The sequence below is a fragment of the Camelus ferus genome, chromosome 6 (genome assembly GCF_009834535.1).
Source record: "Camelus ferus isolate YT-003-E chromosome 6, BCGSAC_Cfer_1.0, whole genome shotgun sequence".
Classification (NCBI taxonomy): domain Eukaryota; kingdom Metazoa; phylum Chordata; class Mammalia; order Artiodactyla; family Camelidae; genus Camelus; species Camelus ferus.
In genome coordinates, this window is record NC_045701.1 from 2,765,503 (window position 1) to 2,787,887 (window position 22,385).

Sequence of the window (22,385 nt, forward strand, 5' to 3'; positions counted from 1 at the left end):
CTGTTTTTCTCAGCTCTTGGCTGGGTGTTCAGCTCAGGCCACCCTCGGAGCCCATGGGCCACCTGGTCAGCAGATCCTGTCCCCTCACAGGTCCCCTCAGCAGCAGCTGCATCAGGCTGGCGGCCACACTGCTCACTTGCTCTTCCCATGTTTGTCTGCCGCGACACAGAGAGGCACAGCTCTACCGTTTGGCTTTAGTGATTGCTCCACAGTAGGGGAAATTGGTTCGAAATGAGTGTCTCTGCCGCCGTCCTCCCTTGGGATGACTTTTATCCTCATCTCCACTTTGTGGAGTGATCCAGAGTCTGGCGTGCGCCTGTTCGTCTAGATACGTCCTTTTTGATGCAAAGATGTTGGTACAGCCATTGCTGAGCCAGAGGTTTCTTGAGAGCTGGGCTGCAGTGGCTGCAGAATTCCACAGCGCGCTGCCTCTTCCCGGTTGCCTTGGTGGCATCCTGGCATCTGCCCGCTCCATGGACCGAGCGAAAGTTAGGGGCTAGCAGTGCTTTTGCTTGTTAAGGTATTAGAGTATTTTCTGAATGGGGCCCTGCTCATCTCTGGGGCACAAACCATGGCTCTGCCTTGCTGGGGAACTGGCCCCTTCGGCACCAAAACTCCATGTCCTCTGAGGGTAAGGGAGGTTTGGGGGGCCGTGTGCTCAATTACTGATCCCATTCAGATCTCTTACCAGTCATTGCTCCCTCCCCACCTGGCTAACCCCAGGGGTAGGCCGTGAGAGGTGGGGCTTATCCCCTTAAACGCCTGTCCCCAATTTCTCCCTTGATTCCTCAAGTCACAGTGGAGGTGAGATTGGTACATTTAAGAAGGTAGTTAGGCTAAGGGATGACACAAGGGAAATACACATGGAGGACATTGTAAACAAAGATAATCTGGTCCAGGGGGTCTGGCATCCTCACCCGCAACCTCGGCTACGCTCAGGACCATCACTGCCCCGTTCCTGTAGTGGAGGAACACACAGCCTCTCACCCGTCTCCTGATGTCAGAGCCATAGGGACCTTCCAGACCAACTAGTAGTTTCTCAGCTAGGTTCAGGAGAGAATTGAGCCGTATGCCATCCCCTGTAGGGAGTGGACTGGCCTTTCTCCTGTGCGTCTAGAATGGTACGAGTTATGTACCATCCTTGGGAGAGTTGACAAAATCGTCACAAAAGTAATTTTTTGGGTTCTGTGGTTCGGATGAGGAACCAGCTAAGAAAGGCTTCCTCTCAGCTCACAGAGGACGATGAAGCACCAGGGAGGCAGGAGACTGGCCCGAGATCCCACAGTTGGCCCAAGCCAGCCCTCTTCCCACAATAGCATAGGGCACCCCCTTCCTCTGCTCAGACTCAGTGAGAATGGAGGAAGCTCTGATCCAAAGAGATGACCCCGTGCCTCCCCCACATGCCGCACACAGCACGTCTGCACACATACTCACATACACGGACATGTGCTTGTACGCACCAGATGGGAAGGGCAAAGACATACCTGGCAGCACAGTGATAGACAAGCAGGCAGTCCTGAGTTCAGATCTAGTTCATGCACTTCTAAACCGCGAGCCTCTGTGTCATCACTTGTCAACGGAAATCATAGCACCTACTTCTCAGACCTGCCGTGAAGACGAGGTTGGCCAGGTGCCCAGCTCAGTGCCCAGCACAGGACAGGCTCTCGGGAGCCATTTATTTCCTGCTTTCCTCTGGGGCTCAGTAAGATCCTCCATGATTGATGAGAGAATAGAACGTTCAGTCTTGGAGTCAGGTTCTTATCCAACAGGGGGTATTAACAGAGCATCCTTAGTACGTGCTCTTAGGCATTGGTACACAATGCTCACTTGATCTCAAACTTCAGTCCTGGTTTGTTAGCCAGCTGTGCACACCCAGCCCCGCCGGATCTAACTCCTACCTGCCGTCACTCCCCTTTTCTTTCTGCCCCCTCACCCCCCCCCCATCTTGGCGTGGCAAAACGTCTGTGTCAGAAGTCAGTCTACCAAGCTTGTGGCCTGCCTCCCGTTCTTCCCATCCCACTGAGTCCCTCTACGTGTTACGGCTGATTTAGAAATTTGAGGGCACGCCAGAAAATTAAAACGTCAGGGAAGCGTGGTTAGAGTTGGCACAAGCTTCCCGTTTTCTGCCTATCGGTGATTCAGCGTATTGGAGGTTAGCGCCTCACGGCTCGAGCTGCCTGCAGAACGGGCAGAAAGTGACTTGGAGAAGCTGAAATTAGGGAGGGGAACGTGCCCTGCCTCCATCTTGCCTTGAGGGATGGGCTTCACATTGCTGAGTTTCCTGTTGAGCTGGAAGTTAGGCAGAGAAGACCATTCTATGGTTGGGGCGCTTGCTGCCAGAGCCTTTTGTTTGTTTGTTTGTTTTTTGCAATTGTGCCCATTTCCTTTCCTGCCTTGGTAAGTGGATTATGGTGAGTGTCATCAGCTCTCTTTGAATTGATTAGGATTTGGCATGATTTCAGGGCCATCATTCCTCAGGGCCTTGTCCTTGTTCGGGCGTGGGTATGAAGTGAGGAAAATGAAGCTTAATGAATGATGGGCATAGAAGCTAGCCCCGGAAACTGCTTTTCTGGAGAGAGAAAAAAAAAAAATTCGGGGTGGAAATGCAGCGATGAGTGTGGCCCGTGACTTTGGTGGCCCCCCAGTTAATCGAAGACTCCAGTTAATGGAGGTTGGGCTGCATTTGCTCTCAGACACTGGTGCCCCGGAGGGCCTGTGCCCGGCTGGGTCTAACTCAGCGACATGGCTCAGATCCTCCTAACTTCCTCCTCACAACCTGCCACGCCTCTCTCAGGCCTGGTGCCTCAGTCGGCATTGTTCCCTGGAACCCTCAGAAGGAACTGCTCTGACATGTTAAGCTTTGTAATTTAGCACACGCTGCGCATATATGCCCCCAGACAAAAGAGAATTGATTTATAATTCTCTTAATGGAAGCACAGGCTTTAGTCACTCCAGAAATAGATCATTACCTCTGCCACCTTTTGTGATTTTTTTCCCTCTCATTTTTTTTTTTTAAACACCACCGTGGTCTAAAAATATGATGTTTCATTTCATCCCTCTGTCCTTACCCACTGTTGGCAGACATTTCTTTTTAGACCTTTAATTTATGGTGTGTTTGTTCTGTTTCGCTTCATTAATTAATGTTCTTCCCAGGTCCCCATGCCAGAGTCTCTGTGTAATGCTCTCTTACAGTAAGCAGGTGCTTCCATCCTTAATAAGCAAGTTCCTGGAAAATACTGAAATAAACAACGCATCATCAGGCCAGGAAAACAATGACTCTGGGAGTCGTGTGCCATTCCGCGCATTAAACCTGGGGAGATGAGGCTAGATTTGCATCTGGGGCGGTGCTGTTTTAGGGGCTCCTTCCTTCGGGAAGGGGTGCCGAGTACTGATGTTCTGGAAGGTGAGGGAGTGTCTTGCTCCTCCAGGAAACCAGAGTTCAGAGGAACTGTTTTCTCACAAATGCTCGTGGCTGGGAGGATGGTTGTCAGACGCAGCATAGACCAGAAACGAAGCCAAATTGGCCTCTGGTTCCAGTCTTGGAATCATCTCCTGCTTAGGCTGTGGAACAGCAGGGCCTGGGCTGGGCTGAGTTGCAAACTTATGGAAATTCATCTTGAGTTGCTTTCTCTGTGTTCTGGCGGACTTGCCCCACCCCAAGGAGGCGATCCTTTTCAGGGGATCCTAATAAACTCATTCTCTGTCTCTGCACATCCCTCTCCCCCAGGAGTACCGCATCGCATCCCCCCCCCCACTCCCCAGCAAGAGGGTAAGGACCACATTTTCCCCAGTGTTTTACTGTCTACAGGCCCTTCTCATTAGCCTCCTCTCTTTGGCTTCTCAGGACCCTATGAGTCAGGTTTTCTCACTATTTCCACTTCACAGAGGAGGCAGCTGGGACTCCCAGAGGTTAAGCCACCTGCCCAAGGTCGCACAGTCAGTGAGAGGCTGAGCTGGGGTGAGGACCCAGGAACTGGGGCCAGAGTTCCGGTGCTTGTTACCCTGGAGGAGCAGAGCCCGTGGGGAAGCAGGCGCTGGAGTGAGGTGAAACTCCCTGAGCTGACCTGACCAGGCTGTGAGCCAGAATTAATCAGTGTCATGGACAAAAGGCTGCAATGAATTTCTTTTAAAATCTGAATACCTGATTCATCTATTATACCAGATAGAGCTGACAAAATCATAAGTTATCCATCCATTTTCTGTGTCATCAGATCACTGTGGGTCTTTGAAATGGCATAATGTTTTTAATCACAGCACGGATACAATCACCGCACGGACTCATGCCATACAGTTGTAATGGCAACTCCCATCCCCCGCCACCCCCGCCCTCAGCTTGCTGGCTTCCAGGGCTGCCTGGACAGCTCCATCAGGCACCCTGTGTCCCCAAGGGTAGTGGGCTCAGGGCTCATAAATCCCTGCTCTTTGGGAACATGCACCCCAAGGAGCAGTGAGCAGTGTCTGCGCCCGGAGGAGGGTAAGCTATGGGGCACCGACAGAGGGCCCTGCCTCCTTTGCAAATTAAGATGGCTTTATTGTGGTTTGTCAGATTGAAGAGCTGAGTCCAGGTCATCCCAGAAAATGCAAACAGAAATGTGTAGAGAACAAAGTCAGTCACCTAAAATCTCATCACCCAGACGCCTTTGTTATCATTTTTAACATCCTTCCGGACATCTCTCTTTTCTTGCTCACTCTCAGTACACTTACCGCACACACACACAATGCAATTGTAAAGTTCATGCTGTTTTGTAACCGGTGTTCTTCACATACATCAGGGTCCTCTTTCCATGTTAGTGAACTTACGGATATTATCTTTATTTATTTTTTTATTTCCATTTTTTTTTTTAGTTGAAGTATAGTTGATTTACAATGTTGTGTTAGTTTCAGGTGTTCAGCAAAGTGATTCAGTTTTATATATATATATATACACACACACACATATATATATATCTGTTCTTTTTCAGATTCTTTTCCATTGTAGGTTATTATGAGATACTGAATATAGTTCCCTGTGCTGTACAGTAGGTCCTTGTTGTTTATCTATTTTATATATAGTAGTGTGTATCTGTTAATCCCAAACTCCTAATTTATTCCGCCTCCCCATGCCCCACTGCTTTCCCCTTTGGTAACCATAAGTTTGAGATAGTTGGTGTCTGGCTTCAGATTCTCCTGGCCTAGAGACATATGGAAGACTCTAGAGGGAAACTCGGAGAGGTTGCCCTAGTCTGATGCACATGTCTGCAAGCCAACAGCCAAGCCCCGCTGCTCCTGACTGGGAAGACGAGGTCCCTGAGGTGTGATGGGGCAGAGGGTGCCCTGCTGTGGACCCTGGGTTGGAATAGAGCAGGAGGCAAGAGGCCAGTGTTCAAAAGGATGCTGAGGATGGGACAGAGAGGTGGGCAGGGGCTAAGGGTTCCTACCCTCACAATGCCACTTGCACTGCATTTCCTGTGCTGGGCTGCAGTTTAGTCCTCATGAGACCTGCTGTTCTCCCATTCGTCCCATGTCGTCACATAGGAAAAGGAGGCTCAGGGCAGCGAAATGAGATCTCTGGCATCCGAGACTACAGTCCAGTTCTCCCGCCTCCTCTGCTTTATCTCCTCGCTGCTGGGAGATGGGGCAAACCCGATGTGGGGGTGGGAGAGAGAAAAGAATGTGAGGAGGGGGAGAGCAGGGAAGGGAGACGCACTGCAGGTGAACTTGTAAAGCTGGAGGGGTCCAAGAGATGGTTACAGTCAGGCCCCAGTCTCTGGGGACAAGCAGAGAGTGAAGCTCAGAGAAGGAAAGGAACCTGCCCCAGGTCACACAGCAAGTTAGTGACTTAGTTGGCAGAGGAAATGAATGGGGCCAGAGGGAAGCTGAGGTGCTCCTGAGCTGAACTGGAACTCAGGAAGAAAGACCCAAGGGAGAGTCCTGACAGGGTGGAGCCGGGAGGCTGGACAAGCTTGAGAACAGACTGCCCTCCCTTTAGAGGAGGCAGCCCCAATCAAGAGTGGATTCAGAGGCACCTGGAATGGAGATGGGCCGGATTCAACGTGTGGAGGACCTGCGGGGATGCTATGCACCAATTCCAGTGAAGGTCTCAGATAACCCACCACGTTTGCCTGAGGCTTCCTGCCAGGGAAGAGACCTCAGTGCTTTGAATTAAGCCACATCCCGGGTCCACCGCCCTCTCACGGCCATTCCCACGCACCCTCCAGCAGGTGTTTAGGGTCTCCGGGCAGGGCCTGTTGGAGTTGTCTGTGTGTCCCAACGACTGGCAAGGGCTCAACAAATGTTGCTGAATGGATGGATGAAAGATGAGACCATCTTGATAACTGTACAGTTAAGACTGACCCCAGCACCACCAAATACATACAGCCAAACCTAGATTTTCCAGCCGAGGGTTTTTCCATCAGCATTTCCCCAGCTCCTTAGAAATTCTAGAATTCAGAATTACAGAGTTGGAAGGGCCTTTGAGGTGGGGGATAAGAGTCGGAAGGAAGCTAATGTTTTATTGAGCACATTCTGTGTGCTTGATTCTGGACCAAGCACTTTATCTGCTGACTCACTTAATGTCCTAACGGTCCTTAGGTGAAGTTGCGTCTTACCTAATGTGGCTGATGTGAAATAGTCCCAAAGAAGGTAAATAATTTTATCCGGGCTATGTAACCAGTCAGGTGCAGTCAGGATTTGAATCCATGTCTGTCCAACTCCACTATTCCCTTCCATAAGCCCTGGTGCCAATGTGTGATGTGACTTGAGTAAGTCACCTGGGGACGCTTTCCCCTCCTGTGGGAGAAGGCATTGGACAGATGATGCTCCCAGGTCTGTCCAGGTGCCAGTTCTGATACCACGTGGCTTGCTGTCCAGGCCTTTATCCTCAAAGCTCAGCCCGTTGGGAGACTTGACCTTTCAGGGATGCATAATTCTACAGGGCCCCATCCCTCAGTGCTCTTTTCCCATCCGAGCACTTGTTAGTTGCGTCTTGTGGTTTTAGAAATGTTTTTATTTTTATTTTTCCAGAATGGGCAGGAATGGGGACTAATCCCCTTGGAGCTGTACAGCCCCGAGTGACTGATTTGTCTGTGGGGGTTTTGGGGATGTGGCTGTGATTTAATGCCAGGGCAGGAGGGACCCCTTAGTTCCGAGAACACTGCAGCCCCGAGACGGGGTGGGAGGGGAAGCAGAGCAAGCCTGGAGTAGGCTGGGTTGGTGTGGGGGCAGGCAGCCTCGGGCTTGGCCAGGCCAGCTGAGTGTGCCCTGATTTGCAAAGAAATGGAAAGATGGAGATAATTGCTCTGTGAGAAATGGAATGGCCTTAGAACACAGATAAGTGTTCTCCCATCGTCTTCAGAGGGGCTGGAGGCTGGGGGTGCAGCAGCTGCCTGCCTGGGAATGGGCGGGCTGCGGGCTCAGAGCCCAGGGGCTGCTTATACTGGGGGGAAGGATGTGGATGCTTCATGAATTTGTTGGTTTCTACACCCCTGTCCCCAATCCCTGCACCTTGCTTCACCCCCTCCCTCATCCTCTCCCCTGCCCCGCCCCCAGGGGATAAGCTGTGATTCTTCTCCGAGCCTGACTAATGTCAGGGCCACTTGGTCCCTGCAGGGCTTGAGGGCACAGGGGACAGGACAGTCTTCTGACCCTGATTAATGGGCACTGCAGGTGTCCGTTGTGCCATTTTCAGGATTTGCAGCCCGAGGCTTCCTGGGCAAGGAGAAAGCAGAATTTATCAGGGTGCTGGAGCCCCCTGGGACGAGGACATTTACCATGTCTCAGGAGGTGACTCCAGTCCCCTGATTTATCCCAGTGGGCAGGCACCTGGCAGGGCTTCCACGGCGGCGCTGGGAATTTCTGCTGCGCTCCTGCGGTCGGGGAATCACTCTTTTGGAGATTAAGAGCTGTGAATTAGTTTTTTTTAACTTTTTTTTTTTTTTTTTTTAAGCTCAGGGAGATTAGAAAGCGTTCAACATAAGCCTGGCCCCTGGTGGGATTGCTGGAGGGCAGGAGGCTTCATCAAGGCAAAGGGTGAAGCCTGTTAATTATGGGCTGATGGCGGCTCCTCTTTTCATCTCGCACTAATCAGACCCCAGCAAGGCCAGTAAACAGAGAGGGGCTTGGGGACTGGGAGCCAGCTGAGAGAGCAGTGGGAAGATGAAGGAGAAAGTCCACCAGACAGGGTGATAACCTTGGCATTTACCCCAATGAGTGCAAACTTGGCGTTTTTTGTTTTATTCAGGAAAAAATAGAGAGGAGTGTGTGTGTTCTATAAATAGAAGATAGAAATCTCTCTCTATCCACCCACATGCTGGGAGGAATGCGAGATGTTTGCTTTATCAGCCCCAGTTTGGGGTTTGCTTCTGCTGCGCCCCGAGCCTGAAAGCGCCTTTTCATGAGCCTCTCGGAACACCAGTCAGTCCCCCACTGCAGCTTGAGCTATTGAGTGGGCTTCAATGCCAGCCTTGTGCTGGTCCCTGGAGCAGACGTACCCCGGTGCTGGCGGGGTGGCCAAGGCAGGAGTCTTTGAACCGCTGTCAGGATGTCACAGTGCCCCACTGTCTCCATCGCCGACAGATTGGTGTCTCTGCGGTGCACCGTCAGCACAGGGTGGACTGCCCCGTGTGGTACAACCTGCTGTCAGGACAGGTCTTTAGTGGCCTCTGTCAGGACACGGACCATGTGGCTGATCCAGAGGCTGGAGGTAGCTGAGAGGTTGGGGGCGGTGGTTGGCTGGAAAGTCAGCACTTTGGAGAGCGGACAAAGATGGATCGAGGCCCCTCTCCGTGCAGGCAGTGCTCTGGGTGCTGGGGACGGCAGTGAGCACAACACAGCAAAGCCCCTGCCTGTGAAGTGTGCTTAGTGGAACCAAGGGACGGAAAGCCATGTGCAGGTTCTGAGGCCTGGAGGGAAGAGCTGAGGCCACATCCAGATGGTTCATCTAGGGAGGAGCCATTTCCAAAGTTACAACAGTTGTTCAGCAGCGTAGGATAGGGACAGCAAGTGCATGGCACCTGTGTGCCCCTCTCCCACTCAGTGCCCATGACAGGCATTACCAATCAATCATGGCATGCATGCCTCTCAGCCCGGGTTTCTCAGCAGAGCATTCCAAGCAGTCATTACCAATCGATCCCCAACATTGTGTGAGTGGGAACCTCCCAGGGCCCACAAAATACTGCCCGACCCCCGCCACCCCTGCTGCTGATACAAATTTGTTGAGAAGGAAGGGCTCCCTGGAGGACACTGGGATGGACAGAGAGCAGGTTCCAGGCACACGGACCAGGCTCCAGTGCCCAAGATTTTGGCACAGGCAGGAGGACTAGGCAGGTGGTGGAAGCAGAGCAGGTGGGGGAGGATTTTTGCACAGATGGACCATGAGGTCATAACTGATCCTGGGGCAGAGGCCATCTGTTTGTCTGTCTGCCCTCTGCCCCAGTTTTATGCATCTTGGCTAATGTGAGCAGCTGGTGTCTGGCCAGGTGTGTGTTGCCATCAGAGAGACAAGCTGGACTCTGCAGGTGCTGGTGCTGGTGATGGCGGTGCCCCAGCTGAAGGCGGGACCTTCAGAGGATGCTGCCGTCTCTCAGGTCTGCTCAGCCTGCAGGGCCAACCTAGGCCAGGACAGAAGGTCCGGGCCAGGAGGCGGGATCCTTTGCTATGATGCCAATGTCTCTTTAATATCCAGTGGCAGAGTCCCTTTAACACCAGGTGCCAGGCACAGAAGGCCCTCCGTGTTAGCACAAGCAAATGAAAACATACTAAGGATGGAGACTGACAGGACCAGAACTTCCTTCGGACTTGACCTTGATGGAGAAGAGCAGTTTTCCAAAGGGGTGTCCTGGAGGGCTCTGCTGCTGCCAAGGTCACTAGGAAGTTCTACAGGAAACACTGGGTGAAACAAACAGGACTCTACTCCAGGTCTAAGAGCCTAAGTTCTGCTCAGATACACTGTGGATACTTAAGATGGGGACCTAGCATGCAGCATTTCTGGAACTTGGTTGCTCACGGAAATCTTTGGGAGAGTTCTATCAATATCTCATGGGACTGGTGTTTCATGGAACCTGATTTTGGAAGATGCCTCCCAAATTTCCCACGTTGCCCTCTGCCTTGCGCAGCGTGCACCCGCCTCGTCTCTCCAGCACCACCTGCACGCTCCCACCTCCGAGTGCTGGCGAATGCCCTCTGCTTGCCCTCTCCCTTTCCATCTTCTGTCCATCTTCTGTCCCCTCCATTCTGCAAAGTCTTCCACAGGCTCCCGGCTAGACTTAATCACTTGCTGCTTTGGTCACCTCAGATGGACTGCAGCTGACTCGTGTTGTTTCCTCGTGTCTTTGAAGCACCGCTCAGGGCCGGGCAGGTGGCAGGAGGGTGATCAGCGCAGGCCACGCCGGGTGTGCCGAGTGACGACACCTGTGGGTGGGTGTGAGCCTCGCCTCCTGGCTACAGCTTCTCTCCCTTTCATCCCCCCTGCCCAGTTCAGTGGTGTAAACCAGCCATACCCCCAACAGGGAATACTTATTTTAGCTTTCAATGTATTTTAGCTTACCGCTCATTACCTGGGAGGCAGGGTTCCCAGAGATGGGCCATTATGTATAATTTAAACTTAGAGGCAACATCCCTTTAGTGATGAACTTGTAGCAAAAGCAGCAGACTATAAAGTTAAAGTAAAAGAAACAGATCCAATATGGAGTCAGATTGGTTCTTCCCTATTACAGCTCCCCACTGTCCATGTCCATTCCACAGGCTCATGGGGAAAAAGGGTGACCACTGCTCTGGCTACTTCCTGCTGAACGGGGGCAGTGAGAGGGTGATCGTGGAATGGACTTGATCAGCTCTGGACAAGGAATATTCCTGAGAATCTTTAGTCAATAGCAAATGCTCTTTCCATCTTTATCTACAACCCTTTGACCTTGATGAAACCCCTTAGCACTTTGTGGAACTTGGAAACGTGGACAGAACCTGGAAATATGTTGAACTTGGAAACTTGGGACGTGGAAAGAAATTTCTCCGTGTCTGGAGCATCGCGCTCCCTTCCTCTGCTCCTCACTATGCGGGAAGCATGGACAAGACCGGAGGGAGCCAGCTGAACTACTTACATGTTCTCTTCCTCCCAAGTGAAACCTGGGGCATTTTCTTATTTAATTATTAATGCCCTAAATCAGAAGGTGCCCGCTATGTTAACCTCTGTCACTCCGAGTGCAGTCGGCCTAATAACCGCTGTGGTGGGATTGATTTTCCCTCAGTCATCTCATCAGCATGTGTCTCTGGGACCCGTCCTCGGAGAGCGAGCCCGGGGAAGCCCCATTACAGTTAATGGCGATGAGTGGCCCCCGAGTGTGAACGGCTTCTTTCTGGCTGCTCTTCACTCCATGTCAGTGAAGTGTCTGAGACAAGTAGAAACACATTTTCTAAAATCAGATCCCAAAAGGAACTGACTGGTAACAGCCTGGCATTTGACCCCAGCTTCAAGGCACTTACAGACACATCAGAAGAATCAAGTCAGCACGCTGGGAAAGATGTCAGGGCAAGATGGGAGGTGATGGGTGCTGGACCGTGTGGCCAGGCTGTAAGCTACAAGAGTGTAGTGTGTCTGGCCTGTAGTGGGCGCCAAGCCCCGCAGGGATGGGATGGGGGCTGGGGCTGAGCTGGACCTGCTGTGGATGGTGTTTAGATGTGCAGAGTTGAGGAAGAAGGGCATTGAGGGCGGGGGAGCAGCGTGATCAAGGCCCAGCCGTGAGAGAGCAGGAGACCGCACCAGCCTGACCCAGGAAGGGAGGGATGGGTGATAAGGTTGCGATTTTTAGACTGGCCACATTCACAGGAAAAGTCCGAGAGCTGAGAGGGTCTCAGAGGTGTCACCTCTTTCACTCAGGCTAGAAATCTTCTCCCCCTACCATGACGTATAGAGTGGTCCTCAGACAGGGAACTCTGAGAATGCTGGTGATGGGGCTTGGGTGTGAGTCCTGGGGAGCCCCTCTGCTCTGTAGCCTTAACACAGCCACAGTAATGGAGGAGTGAGGCCTCAGATTTACTGCCACCTTTACTGGCTGTGTCCTGAGCTCCTGCATCCATTTCCACCTCCTGTGTGCTTACCCAAACACCTATTAGCCTCTCTGTGCCCCTGGGGTCCAGGTATCTCACTGCCCAGTGGGAATCAGCTAAACTGTTTGTCCAGATCTGACTCAGAAAGGTTTTTATGAAGATCGAAACAGATCTCCCAACTTATAGCAACGATCCAGGTTACCTCTGTCTGCCACCCACTTCTGTCACTATGAATCAAAAGAGGCCAGAGGCACAATCTCCTCTGGTCCAGGTGGCCTCACCCTTTGATATTATAAACTTCGTTAAGTTTGAAAATGCGGCCAGCGGGTCCCCTCTGGAGAATGATGGAGATGACAGGAGCTGCCAAAGTGAGACAGGACCACAGAGAGAACCAAGATGGGGCATTCTCTGCCCTCGGCATTCAGACTCCATGCCTTTCGGAGTGTGTGCGCCTTTGTTAATTTCTTTGATTTATCTGATGCCTGAGCAGCCCAGCCCACACCTAGAAGAAGATGCTCAAACCCCAACTCATGCCCTGTCCTGGGCAGGCTCTTCCTCCTCCGGAGGGTGAACACCTCTCCTCCTCTTTGGGGAGAATACGTTGAAATGACCTGTAGCCCTAGTGCTATGTGGACTCCAGTGTGCGATGCGCCTTTGGTCCAGGTGCTGATTAGGCTTCGAGGCCGGCTGGGGTAGGGAGTGAGGCGGGTGGGGAGGTGGCAGCTGGGTTGGGAGAGCCTGGTGGGGGAGTTAGGAGCGGCTGTAACTTGTTACGCCTGGACTCTGCAAATTGAGCAGAAACACCAGAATCGCTTTTTCTCTTTCTTAACAGATTTTCAGATTCCATTTAGCCAGATTATTTCCAGATCTCAAACAGAGAGAAAAACCTCATTAATCATCAGTTGGACCCCCATGGTTACACAGAATTTGTGGCAATTTGTTTATCGTTGAAGGCGCTGCTAAGAAAGAGTTTAACAAGGAAATTACTGGGGGTGGGGAGGAGAGAGTTTAACCTTTCACGAAGGCAGGAGCTCCATTTAGCTTCCCTCTGGGTACAAACGGGGGTGTGTACAACATCCATGCCACTCTTCTGTGTCCCCAAGAAGGGTGTGCTTCCTCGGCTGTAAACTCTGGGCCAGTGGACTCGAAATCCTCAACCATTTCAAGCCTGGGGACCCCTTTCTGGTGTCAGACATTTTCTATGCCATCCCCCATCCCTACCCCCCAGGTATTAGAAATTGCTTTTTTTTCCCCAGGTGTGGCTGATTGAGAATAAAAGCTCCTCTGAATTCAGTAAAGCTTTTAAGCAAATCACGATAGCATCTATGTATACGTGAAAAATAGTGCTGTCTCTCTAAGCCATCGTGTTCGTTCAGTCTGCAGCTGAGGTTTGGGTACATGTGAATTGCAGGTCCCCTGGGGGTGGCTCTGGGGCTCCCTACACCCCACCAGGTGGGAATCCTTGGGCAGTTCTCTAAGGCTCTATGGGACCACTGAATCCTGGGCCGAAAGGAGCTTCGGGGGACATTTCGGCCGCTCCCACCTGAATGGCTCTCTGCCTGTATGAGGAGCCCTTTGTTGGGGACTCCTCAGTTTAAGGGACCAAGGGCGTTGGCATCTGTGTAAGTCCGCTTAATGGCTGTCACATCAGAAGCCTGGGACAAACTCTACAAGCTGTTTCATCGAAGCCTTGCCAGGCTGTCCAAGCCCTCCACCCCACAGTGGGTACGACATGCAGAGACGCATCACCCTGGGTGTCAGTGGCTGATACCCCGTGGGAGCAAGAGAAGCAAGGGCCAGCCTTCTGGGGTGCCTAGAAGAGTTTTCTCAGCTTAGGCTGTCCGTGGGGCCACACCAGACACTTCTCTGTCTTCATGGCAGGAAGGAGTAGAGAGAGGAGATGAAGGGTCAAAGCACATCAACGATGAGGGAGAAGGGGTTTAAAGTGGTAGATCCTGGGCTCTTGGTCCAAGGACGGGCTCAGGGGCCCGAGGGCGCCCTGAAATCATAGCCAAAGGTTGTTCACGTGGGCGTTTTTCGGAGGAGAAGATCTGTCACTTTCGTTAGATTCTCAAAGCAGTCCAAGAAACTTTCAGAAGCCCTGGCCTGAAATTTCAACATTTCCCTGACTCAGGCTTCCCACTCCCCAGTTACTCAGAACTGGTGAAATGTTGCTGTGTTCATCAAAGCCTGCAAGTGTGAAATATCAAATGCTCGTTACACGGTGACGATGGGAAAGTTAGTCTGCTTAGCGAGTCTCTTCTGCCACTTCGTGTGAGAAGTCTTGGTGCCAAACAGATGCTTGGGAAGACGGTCTGATTAATGACGCTGCCTCCTTTGTTCCCCAGCACAGGGCCCAGGATGGCGCTCTCAGTGATGGGGCTCATCGTCTGCTGCCTCCTGCAAACCATCCTCTCACTGAACCCCGAGGACCCCAATGTGTGCAGCCACTGGGAGAGGTAAGATGTGGCTCTTGGATGGCCAAGCACCCCCCAGGGGGCCTCACCCTGGGCTCGGCACTGCTGGGACAAAAGCAGAGGCAGGAGGTACAGAAGGTGTCCCCAAGGGCCTGCAGTCCAGGTGGGGACACAGCACAGACTCTGAAAGGTGGGCCGAAGCCGTCTAGATCCCACCTGAGACTCAGTGCTGTGGGGGCCAGGGTGGAGGCGTTGAGTGACAGGCAGCATAAATGATGCAGTCTGGTAATTGACAATGTACTTCCATTCCTCCCTGCATTCACACTTCCCAACCATTTTACAGATGAGGAAGTAGAGGCCCAGAGGGGCTCAGTGCCCGTCCACAGGAAGACAGGTGGGGTACAGTGAGGGACTGTGGTCCCGATGTCTTGTTTCCTGATGCGGCGATGCCTTCCTCGTCTCCCAGGACTGGCAATGAAGCAGCAGCTCAGATGTGGGGGGTGGCCAGCAGCCTGCCCAAGGAGGGTAGGTGAGGGGGCCCTGCTGCTTCTGATCTGGTGGGGGTGGGGGAGGTGCCTCAGAAGAGCCAGCTGCATTCTGGCTGCGGCACTCGGCCCAGGGGGAACAGGCCGGGGCCCTGCAGATGGCCTGACTTTGAAGCACAAGGTGAAAGTATTGATTTTGGTGAGCAGGAAGATAGTGACCAGAGACCCAATCAGGAAAAACCGAATTAAAGCCTGGAATTGATTGGCCATGCTGACCAGGATGACACTGCCCCTTAGATGTTAATAAATCAAATGAATAAAATTAAGATGAGGGCCTGCTGGAGGAAGCGGCTGATAGAGGAGGGCAGGTGAGTGGGGAGGGCTGTGCTCCATGCCTGTGAGGGCGCTGGACGGACTGGCTGGGGAGGCAGGGGGTCAGTGCCCGCACAGGCGTGGTCTCCAGTGACCGGGGGCTGGAGAAGGCAGCATTGCCACTGGCGTGCCCCTTTGTTGGTGAAGTGGGAAGAACACAAATTTTGTGACAAGACCTCGGTTCACTCCAGTTTGAATTTTTCCACCTGTTAGCCCTATGACTTTGGAGGTGTGTCTGAGCCTACTTCCACCTCTGTATGTAAAGTTGGGGGAGTCATTACCCCTGCCTCACAGCCTTGTTGAATGATCAGGGTACCAGTTTCATGAAAGGGCTTTGAAGATCATAAAGCTCAATTATTGTCTTTTCTCGTTGACAACTCTGGCTTTGCAGGAACAGTTATCTATCATAGACTTTAATGCGCATCACACTCCCTGGAGCGTGAATGAAAATCAGAATCTCCTGGATCCTCTCCACAGACTCTGATTCCATAGGTCTGGTTTGGAGCCTTGGAACATGCGGTATTTTTATACTTTCCACATAATTGTGAGCTGAACCAGGCCCCTCGCCTCCTCTGGTTTTGGTGAATGTAAACCTTTATTTCCCAGTGGGTGAGGTGGAATTCCACGTTGGTCTCTGCTTTGCAGACTCCGGTCTCAGCAACCCCTTCTCGTCCACCTTTCCCGATTGGGACACAGCTGCTTCCTGCCAATGTCTGTGCTGTATCCCTGCTTCCAAAATGCCTCCTTCCTGTCTGCTCACCTACGCCTTTCCCAGTGCCTCCAACCAAGCCCCTCTCCTCCAGGAAGCCTCCCCTGATGGCAGGGCTCACCCTGACGTTTCTCTTCTCTGAGTGCCATTTGCATCAGTGGCTCCCTTCAGACTTAAACCAAACTCTCTCATTTTTTAAACCTGCCCGACATAAATACATTTGGAATGTGAAAATAGTCTGAGCCAAACCTGCACTGAGCCGGCATTGCAGGCTGACTGGGCTATCAACTGAAGATACTGCTTGAATGGGAGGACGTGGAGTGAGTCTAGCAGCAGGAAGGAGGCCTGCGGACCCCCTGGGCTTCCCCAGTCCCCATGTCACTAGGTGCCTCTGCCTTCTTGGTTCTTCCAGCGGAGCCCTACTGCCAAGCTACACGTGGATGAGTCTCGTCTGTGTCATTCCCGAAACACACCCTGGTCCCGGGAGACCGCTTAGGGAGAATTTCCCAGCTGGATTAGTGCTTCTGGCAGGCTCCCCATTAATTACGCCCCTCCACCATAAAACCCAGCGGAAAGGCCTCCCCTGGCTAGTAAAGCCCGGCTCTACAAGATTAATCTGGCCCCTCATTAGCATGTTGGCAAATGAGCGCGTTAAACCACCCAGCCGTGAAACCAGGGGCGCACACTTCACCCAGAGACTTGGACTTGGTTCAAGGTCTGGTTGCCAGACTCGCCCCGCTCAGGGCACCCCTGCAGAAACAGATCAGTCCCCCATGACACCCTCCCCACCGCCTCTGTTGGGCTGATGCCTTTTCTCTGAGCACCCACTGTCCCCGTCAGTGCCAGGAGGGGTGCCTGAACCCCCAGGGGCTTAATTAACAAAGGCGAGGAGTCTGGTCTGTGTGTGGGTCTTGCTTCCCGTCCCCCGCAGTGGTCGGGAAGGAACTACCCCTCAGTGCCTAGCAAGGAGGTGAGGCACCGCCAGTCGTATAATGATGGTGATGATGGTGGCCAGCATCCATTAGACACTGGCTGCATACCTGCTAAGCATTTCACATGTATTATCTTGTGTTGAGCATTTTATGTGTTATCTTGCTTTAACTGCCTCCCACCCTGAGAGGTAGTTACTACATTGCCCCCCTTAATCCTCACAGTAAGTACATGAAGTCCCTGGTAATATTTATCCAAGGTGTACAGGTGAGGAAATGAGGCTTATACCTAGTGCCGTATCTAAGGACATGCTGCTACCAAGGGCCAGGGTACACACTTGACCCAGGGCCGTGGACGCTTAGCCGTTCATTCTCATTCCTCTAAGTGAGGGACTCAGTAGACAAGCAGAAGCACTGGGGCATGGATCTTCAGAGTTGGAAGGGGCTTTGGAAGCCAGGGGCGGGTGTCAGGCAGCTTCAGTTTCTCCAAGCCTGGTGATTAAACAGGGGTTTGGGCCATGTCTGCATAGACGTGTTCCTCTGACGCACGTCTCTGATGTGTGGCTGGTAGAGGCTCAGCAAGGACCCTCCGTACATCCTCCGTGCTTTGGAGAAACAGAATGTCCCTCCACCCTGAGTCCATTGCGTTGCTGCCTGCTCCTGGCTTCCTCTTTCTGAATTCGAGACCTTTGACATTTCAGGCAGCAGAGAGCCTGCTGGGGGCCCACTCAGTGCAGGCCAGCCCCCCTGCAAGTAAACTGACAGTTTCCTCGGGCAAAGCAGACGGGCTTTTATAGCCTGAACCTGGCCATCTGGCCCAGGTCAGTGAGCCTTCTGGGGGAAAACACTGAATAACACCAACCGACAGAAAAATTAATTCCTGAAATCTCAGCTGAGGTCCTCTCCCAGCCCGTGCGGGAAGTGTGGGTCCTTCCTTTACACCCTGGCTTGACTGCCCTTTCATGCAACTCCTGCCGACATGGGCAGGTGGAAAGGCTTATTTTGGTGAGGCTGAGACCTGCTTCCCCAGGGCTTCTACCCACTGGTCCAGGTTTACAGCGAACAGGCAGGTGACAAGATACCACTTCGATCAGGAGGTCCGGGGGCACGTCCTCGATGAACCCCCAGCTATACTAGAGATACAATAGAGCAGAAGGTAGCTGGGTGACCTTGGGGAAGTCACTTAACCTCTCTGATGCTCAGTTCCCACACCTGTAATATGAGGCTAACAGTGCCACCGTCTACCTTATAAAACTGCATGAGGATTAAGAGGGCACTTAACACAAGGCATTCAAGTATTAGCAGTTATTGGTATAAGCTGGATGACCTGGGCAACTTGCCGCCAAGTCTTAGATTCTTCATCTGTGAAATGGGACCACTTACTGCACAGAGTTGCTGCAAAGATCAGCTTCCATGCAGGTGCTTTGAAAACCATAAAGATCTGAACAAACATAAGGTATTTTAAAACTTGCTGGCTTTTGCCTTCCAGAGCCCCACAGAATAAACGCAAGCCCTCCTGTATTGATTCTCTGTTAAATGAACAAATGAACTAAGACTTCGGAAAATGTGCTAGGCCAGAGGGCAGTAAGGGATGTGTCCTGGATCCAACCCAAGGTCAGGGAGGTTTGAGTGCTGAGAGCGTCTGAGGAAAGGTTGGAGCCCCTGGACGCTTGGCTGTGGGGCCTGGCTCCCCTGGGGGGAGAGAGGCCCCTTCCTGAACATCAGCTCCACTTCCCAAGTGCTGACCACAGCTTCCATCTTCCATCTGGTTCTCAGCTATGCCGTGACTGTCCAGGAATCGTACGCACACCCTTTTGACCAGATCTACTATACACGATGCACAGACATCCTCAACTGGTTCAAGTGCACCAGGCACCGGTGAGTACCACTCTCCAAGGTGGGCAGAGGGGAGAAGAGACGGGCCCACAGGCTCATCTTCCTGCAAGTTAGTAAGAGGCCCCCGTAGCAGATGGAGTCAGTGCGCAGCCTGCATCCCCTCGGTACCCACTCCTGCTCCTCACCTGAGAGGCTCCGCTGAGGACTTCCTCGTAGGCAGAGCAGCTTACTGGGGCAGGGCAGGCCAAGAATGCCAAGAATTCCTGCCCTCGCAGGACACCCCTCACCCAATGTCACTTGGGGAGTTGTGGACAAACACCCCAGCTTCCTTACCCTTAGGGTAGAGGGGACAACTTTGAGGTAGGTTCTGCATGTATCCCCATGGTCCCCAGTGGGACGGAACCCCAGTCGCCCACAGCAGTAGCCTGCTCAAAGGCACGCCCTGAACTGGCTGCCTTTACTTCCCTGTCTCATTTTCCCACTCCCTTCCCAGTGCTTCCTAGAATCACCTCCAATACACTGCTGATTTTTGAATCCTTGTCTCCGAGTCTGCTTCGGGAGAAATCTGACCTCAGAGGGCCTTCATCTGAGCAGATGTAGCCCCATGCAGGGTACCCGACTGGGAGAACAGGGTGCAGGCTAGAATTCAGCACCTCTCGGTACCCGGCCCTGGCTGCCCATGGGAAGCGGTCCATCTGAGCAACTTCATGTGGGAATCCTGCTCGCTTGTCGGCAGCCCTCCTGGAAATCATGCCAGGTCCTCACGGCACCGGGGAGAGAGGAGGGGCAGGGAGAGAGAACACGGTTTGTTGGACAACCCTGGGCAAGTCACTTTATTTGGAGGCGATTCCTAGCGTACTCATCAGACATACAATGATCCCTGCCCTACCTACCCACAGGGCCCAGTGAGGTCAGGGATGCGCAGAAACTTTGAAAAGAGCAGAGGAAAGTGGAGAAAAGCCAGGTATTAGATATAGGCAAGGTGGCTTTGTTATCTGAGGAGTGAAATTTTAGCCAATGAAGGATAAGTGAAGGAGAGGCCGCCAGGTAGGCCTGTTTCCTAGTTGCTGAGCATCTGTGTTGCTTCAAGATTTGTTTTGCTTCCTCCTTGTGGGCCTGCTCTCTCTTCGGAGTTTATGCAAACATCATGGTGGGCAGCAATGTGGATGGCGAAACTTGCTGTATGCTGCAAAAGCCAAAGTCCTGGTTTTCTTTGGGGTTTTGCTAGTAACTTGCTGTGAGACTCACATAGATAACAGCTGCTTTAAAATCCGTCTGCTAATTGCAATATCTGGGTCATCTCAGGGTTGGTCTTCATTGATTGCCTTTTCCCTTAGGTACTACTTTCTGGTTTCTATATGTGTCTAGTAATTTTGGATTGTATTCTGGGCATTATCAACAACAGACTGTGGAGACTGAATTCTCTTATGTTCCTCCAGATTTGTTGTTGTTGTTTGTTTGTTTTAGGAGCCAGTTAACTTGGCTAAACTCAGTTTCCAAACTCTGAAAGTTTGGTATTTTTAGCCTTTGCTGGACTGCCTGGAACCTGACTTCCACTCATGTAATTCAGGGGCCAGAAGTTCAGGCAGAGGTTTTACAAAAAATCTGGAGCTTCTTTTTTGGGGCTCTCTCCTTTCAAGGGTTTCCCTTGTCACTTTCTGGTTGCTGGGTCCACCTTTGACTTATCCTGTGGTTCCTTAAAACAGTAAGGCTGTGTGTCCTCTGTTTGAATTTCAGCCACCTGGAATATCGTTGACCAGGGCCTGCCCTTGGGCTCACCTTGCCCAGTGTCATTGCCTTCTTCCAAGTTCCTCCTTCCCTCCAGCATCTGCCTTTGTTCTCTCATTAGGGCTTTTCAGGTAGTTCTCCCCCAAGACTGTACAGTTGTTTGCAGAGGCGTTGGTACAATAGGAGCTCCTCATCCATTACTGCATCCCCTTCCTCTATCCCGTGACTGTGAAATGAGGAGGTGGGACCAAATCCCACCTCCCAACTCCCCCCTCACCCCATGCCAAGTTAGCTGCCTGTGGCCCTGGTCAAAGGCAGAGGCAGACAGAGAATCCTGCTCCCTTGATGACTCTATCAGGCCCTGTGCCAGAGCCAGGCTTGCTGTGAGGAGTGGCCTTGTTGGGGGCTTGTAGGCTGGAGCTGCCATCCATCACCACCGGGATAGGGTGAGTGAGAGGCTGCTTATTAAAATGGGCTGCATTCCTGGAACACGAACTATTTTGCTAAATTATTGAGTCACCTTGCAGCCTTCCTGATGACCCGGAATGTGCATGCCCACAGCTGCACCATCAGTCTCCCACAGTGTGGGATGACGTGTTTGAACACAGCATCCTTCTGAGAGCAGCCCGGCCCCGGCCCCTTCCCTCTCCTGCTTCCCACCACAGCACTGGGAGCAAGAAAGGATGGGAAAGCCGGAAGCAGTGGGCGACACCTCTCTGCTGGGAGGCCTTCGTGATGCTGAGACCGCCGCCCCCCTGGAAGGGCTTGGGGGTAGCCTCGTTTGGTAGGAGGCACAGATGCGTGACCTCTGAGTCAACCCTGAGTCATTCTTTATCTGAGAGGCTCACACAACTCCTGAAATTGCCAGGAGCTGCCTGCCTGTGCCAGGGAAATAGCTTCACTTGGAGGCCGGCTTACCTTCCATCATGGGCTTTTGACAAAGTAGAATGACCTTAGTTTACGACATTCCCAAATATAACAGATTTCCCTGGAGTCCTTCACTGTCTTTTGTCATAAAGTGAGGGCTTTAAGGACTGGGAGGGCTGGCCCAGCCTGTGCTGTAGGACTCCCTGCCCGAGTCGGCCTGACCCTCCGTGGAGAGCAGGCTGTAGGCACCTCCAGTGACCAGACCTTGCTGCTCTGTCGCCCAAAGAGGGATCCGCAGGGCCATCGCATAAGCTCAACAAGCCATCTTGTGGGAACTGGTACAGGGCATAGATTAAACCCAGTAGCTTTGAAATTAGAGGGATGGGTTTGAATCCTGGCCCTGAAACTTATGTGCTCGGTGACCTCAGGAAAGTCATTAACTTCTCTGAATCTGTTTTCTCATCCATAAAACAAAGAGAGGGGAATACCTACAATAAGAATAAACACTTTAAAAAAGAAATAAAGGGGGCATAATAAAGCTACCTGTCTCAGGTGGAGAATAGAATGAGATTTTGCCTATAAATCTCTCTGGCACAGGGTGAAGTCTCAATGCCTGTGTCAGCATGAGAGCTGGAGCCCCGGTCTCTCACTCCCCGTCCAGAGTTCCTACTGTCTGGGCCTTAGTTTCTTCCTCTGCAAAAGCCAGTGTCAGTTCTGAGCCTTCCCAGGGATGGCATGTGAAGCTCTTCCCTAAGGGGTGTTATTTTTGGTGTGAGGGAGTTTAAGCCACTCTCTGGGACCAAGTCAGACTCAGGGGGTCCTTTTGCTGGTCCTTCAGTTCTCCCAGTGGGTGGGCCAATCCCCAGGGGGCCGTGATCAGTCTTGGGGTGGTGGTGGTTGGTGCAGAAACTCTTCAGGGCCAACTCCTGTCCAGGTCACCCCTTGGGCTGCTTCAGCCTGGGGCCTGGAGGTTTTAAGGAGGAGCCCCTGGTTACCCTCTACAATGTCACCCGGAACGTATTTT

General features: G+C 52.3%; 1 protein-coding gene across 9 annotated transcripts in view; it reads left to right on the forward strand.

Annotated features, from left to right (window-relative positions):
• The window catches only part of MEGF11 (multiple EGF like domains 11), a 332,393-nt gene that overhangs the window by 100,098 nt on the left and 209,910 nt on the right, over positions 1-22,385 (forward strand). For all 9 annotated transcript variants that reach the window (XR_004320355.1, XR_004320356.1, XM_032480910.1 and 6 more), the window contains exons 2-3: positions 14,367-14,477; positions 18,707-18,808. Coding sequence is in view for 7 of the 9 variants with exons in the window: in XM_032480916.1 (XP_032336807.1) it covers positions 14,367-14,477; positions 18,707-18,808 (213 nt within the window). In the remaining 2 variants the exon portion in view is untranslated. The remainder of the gene's footprint in view (positions 1-14,366; positions 14,478-18,706; positions 18,809-22,385) is intronic.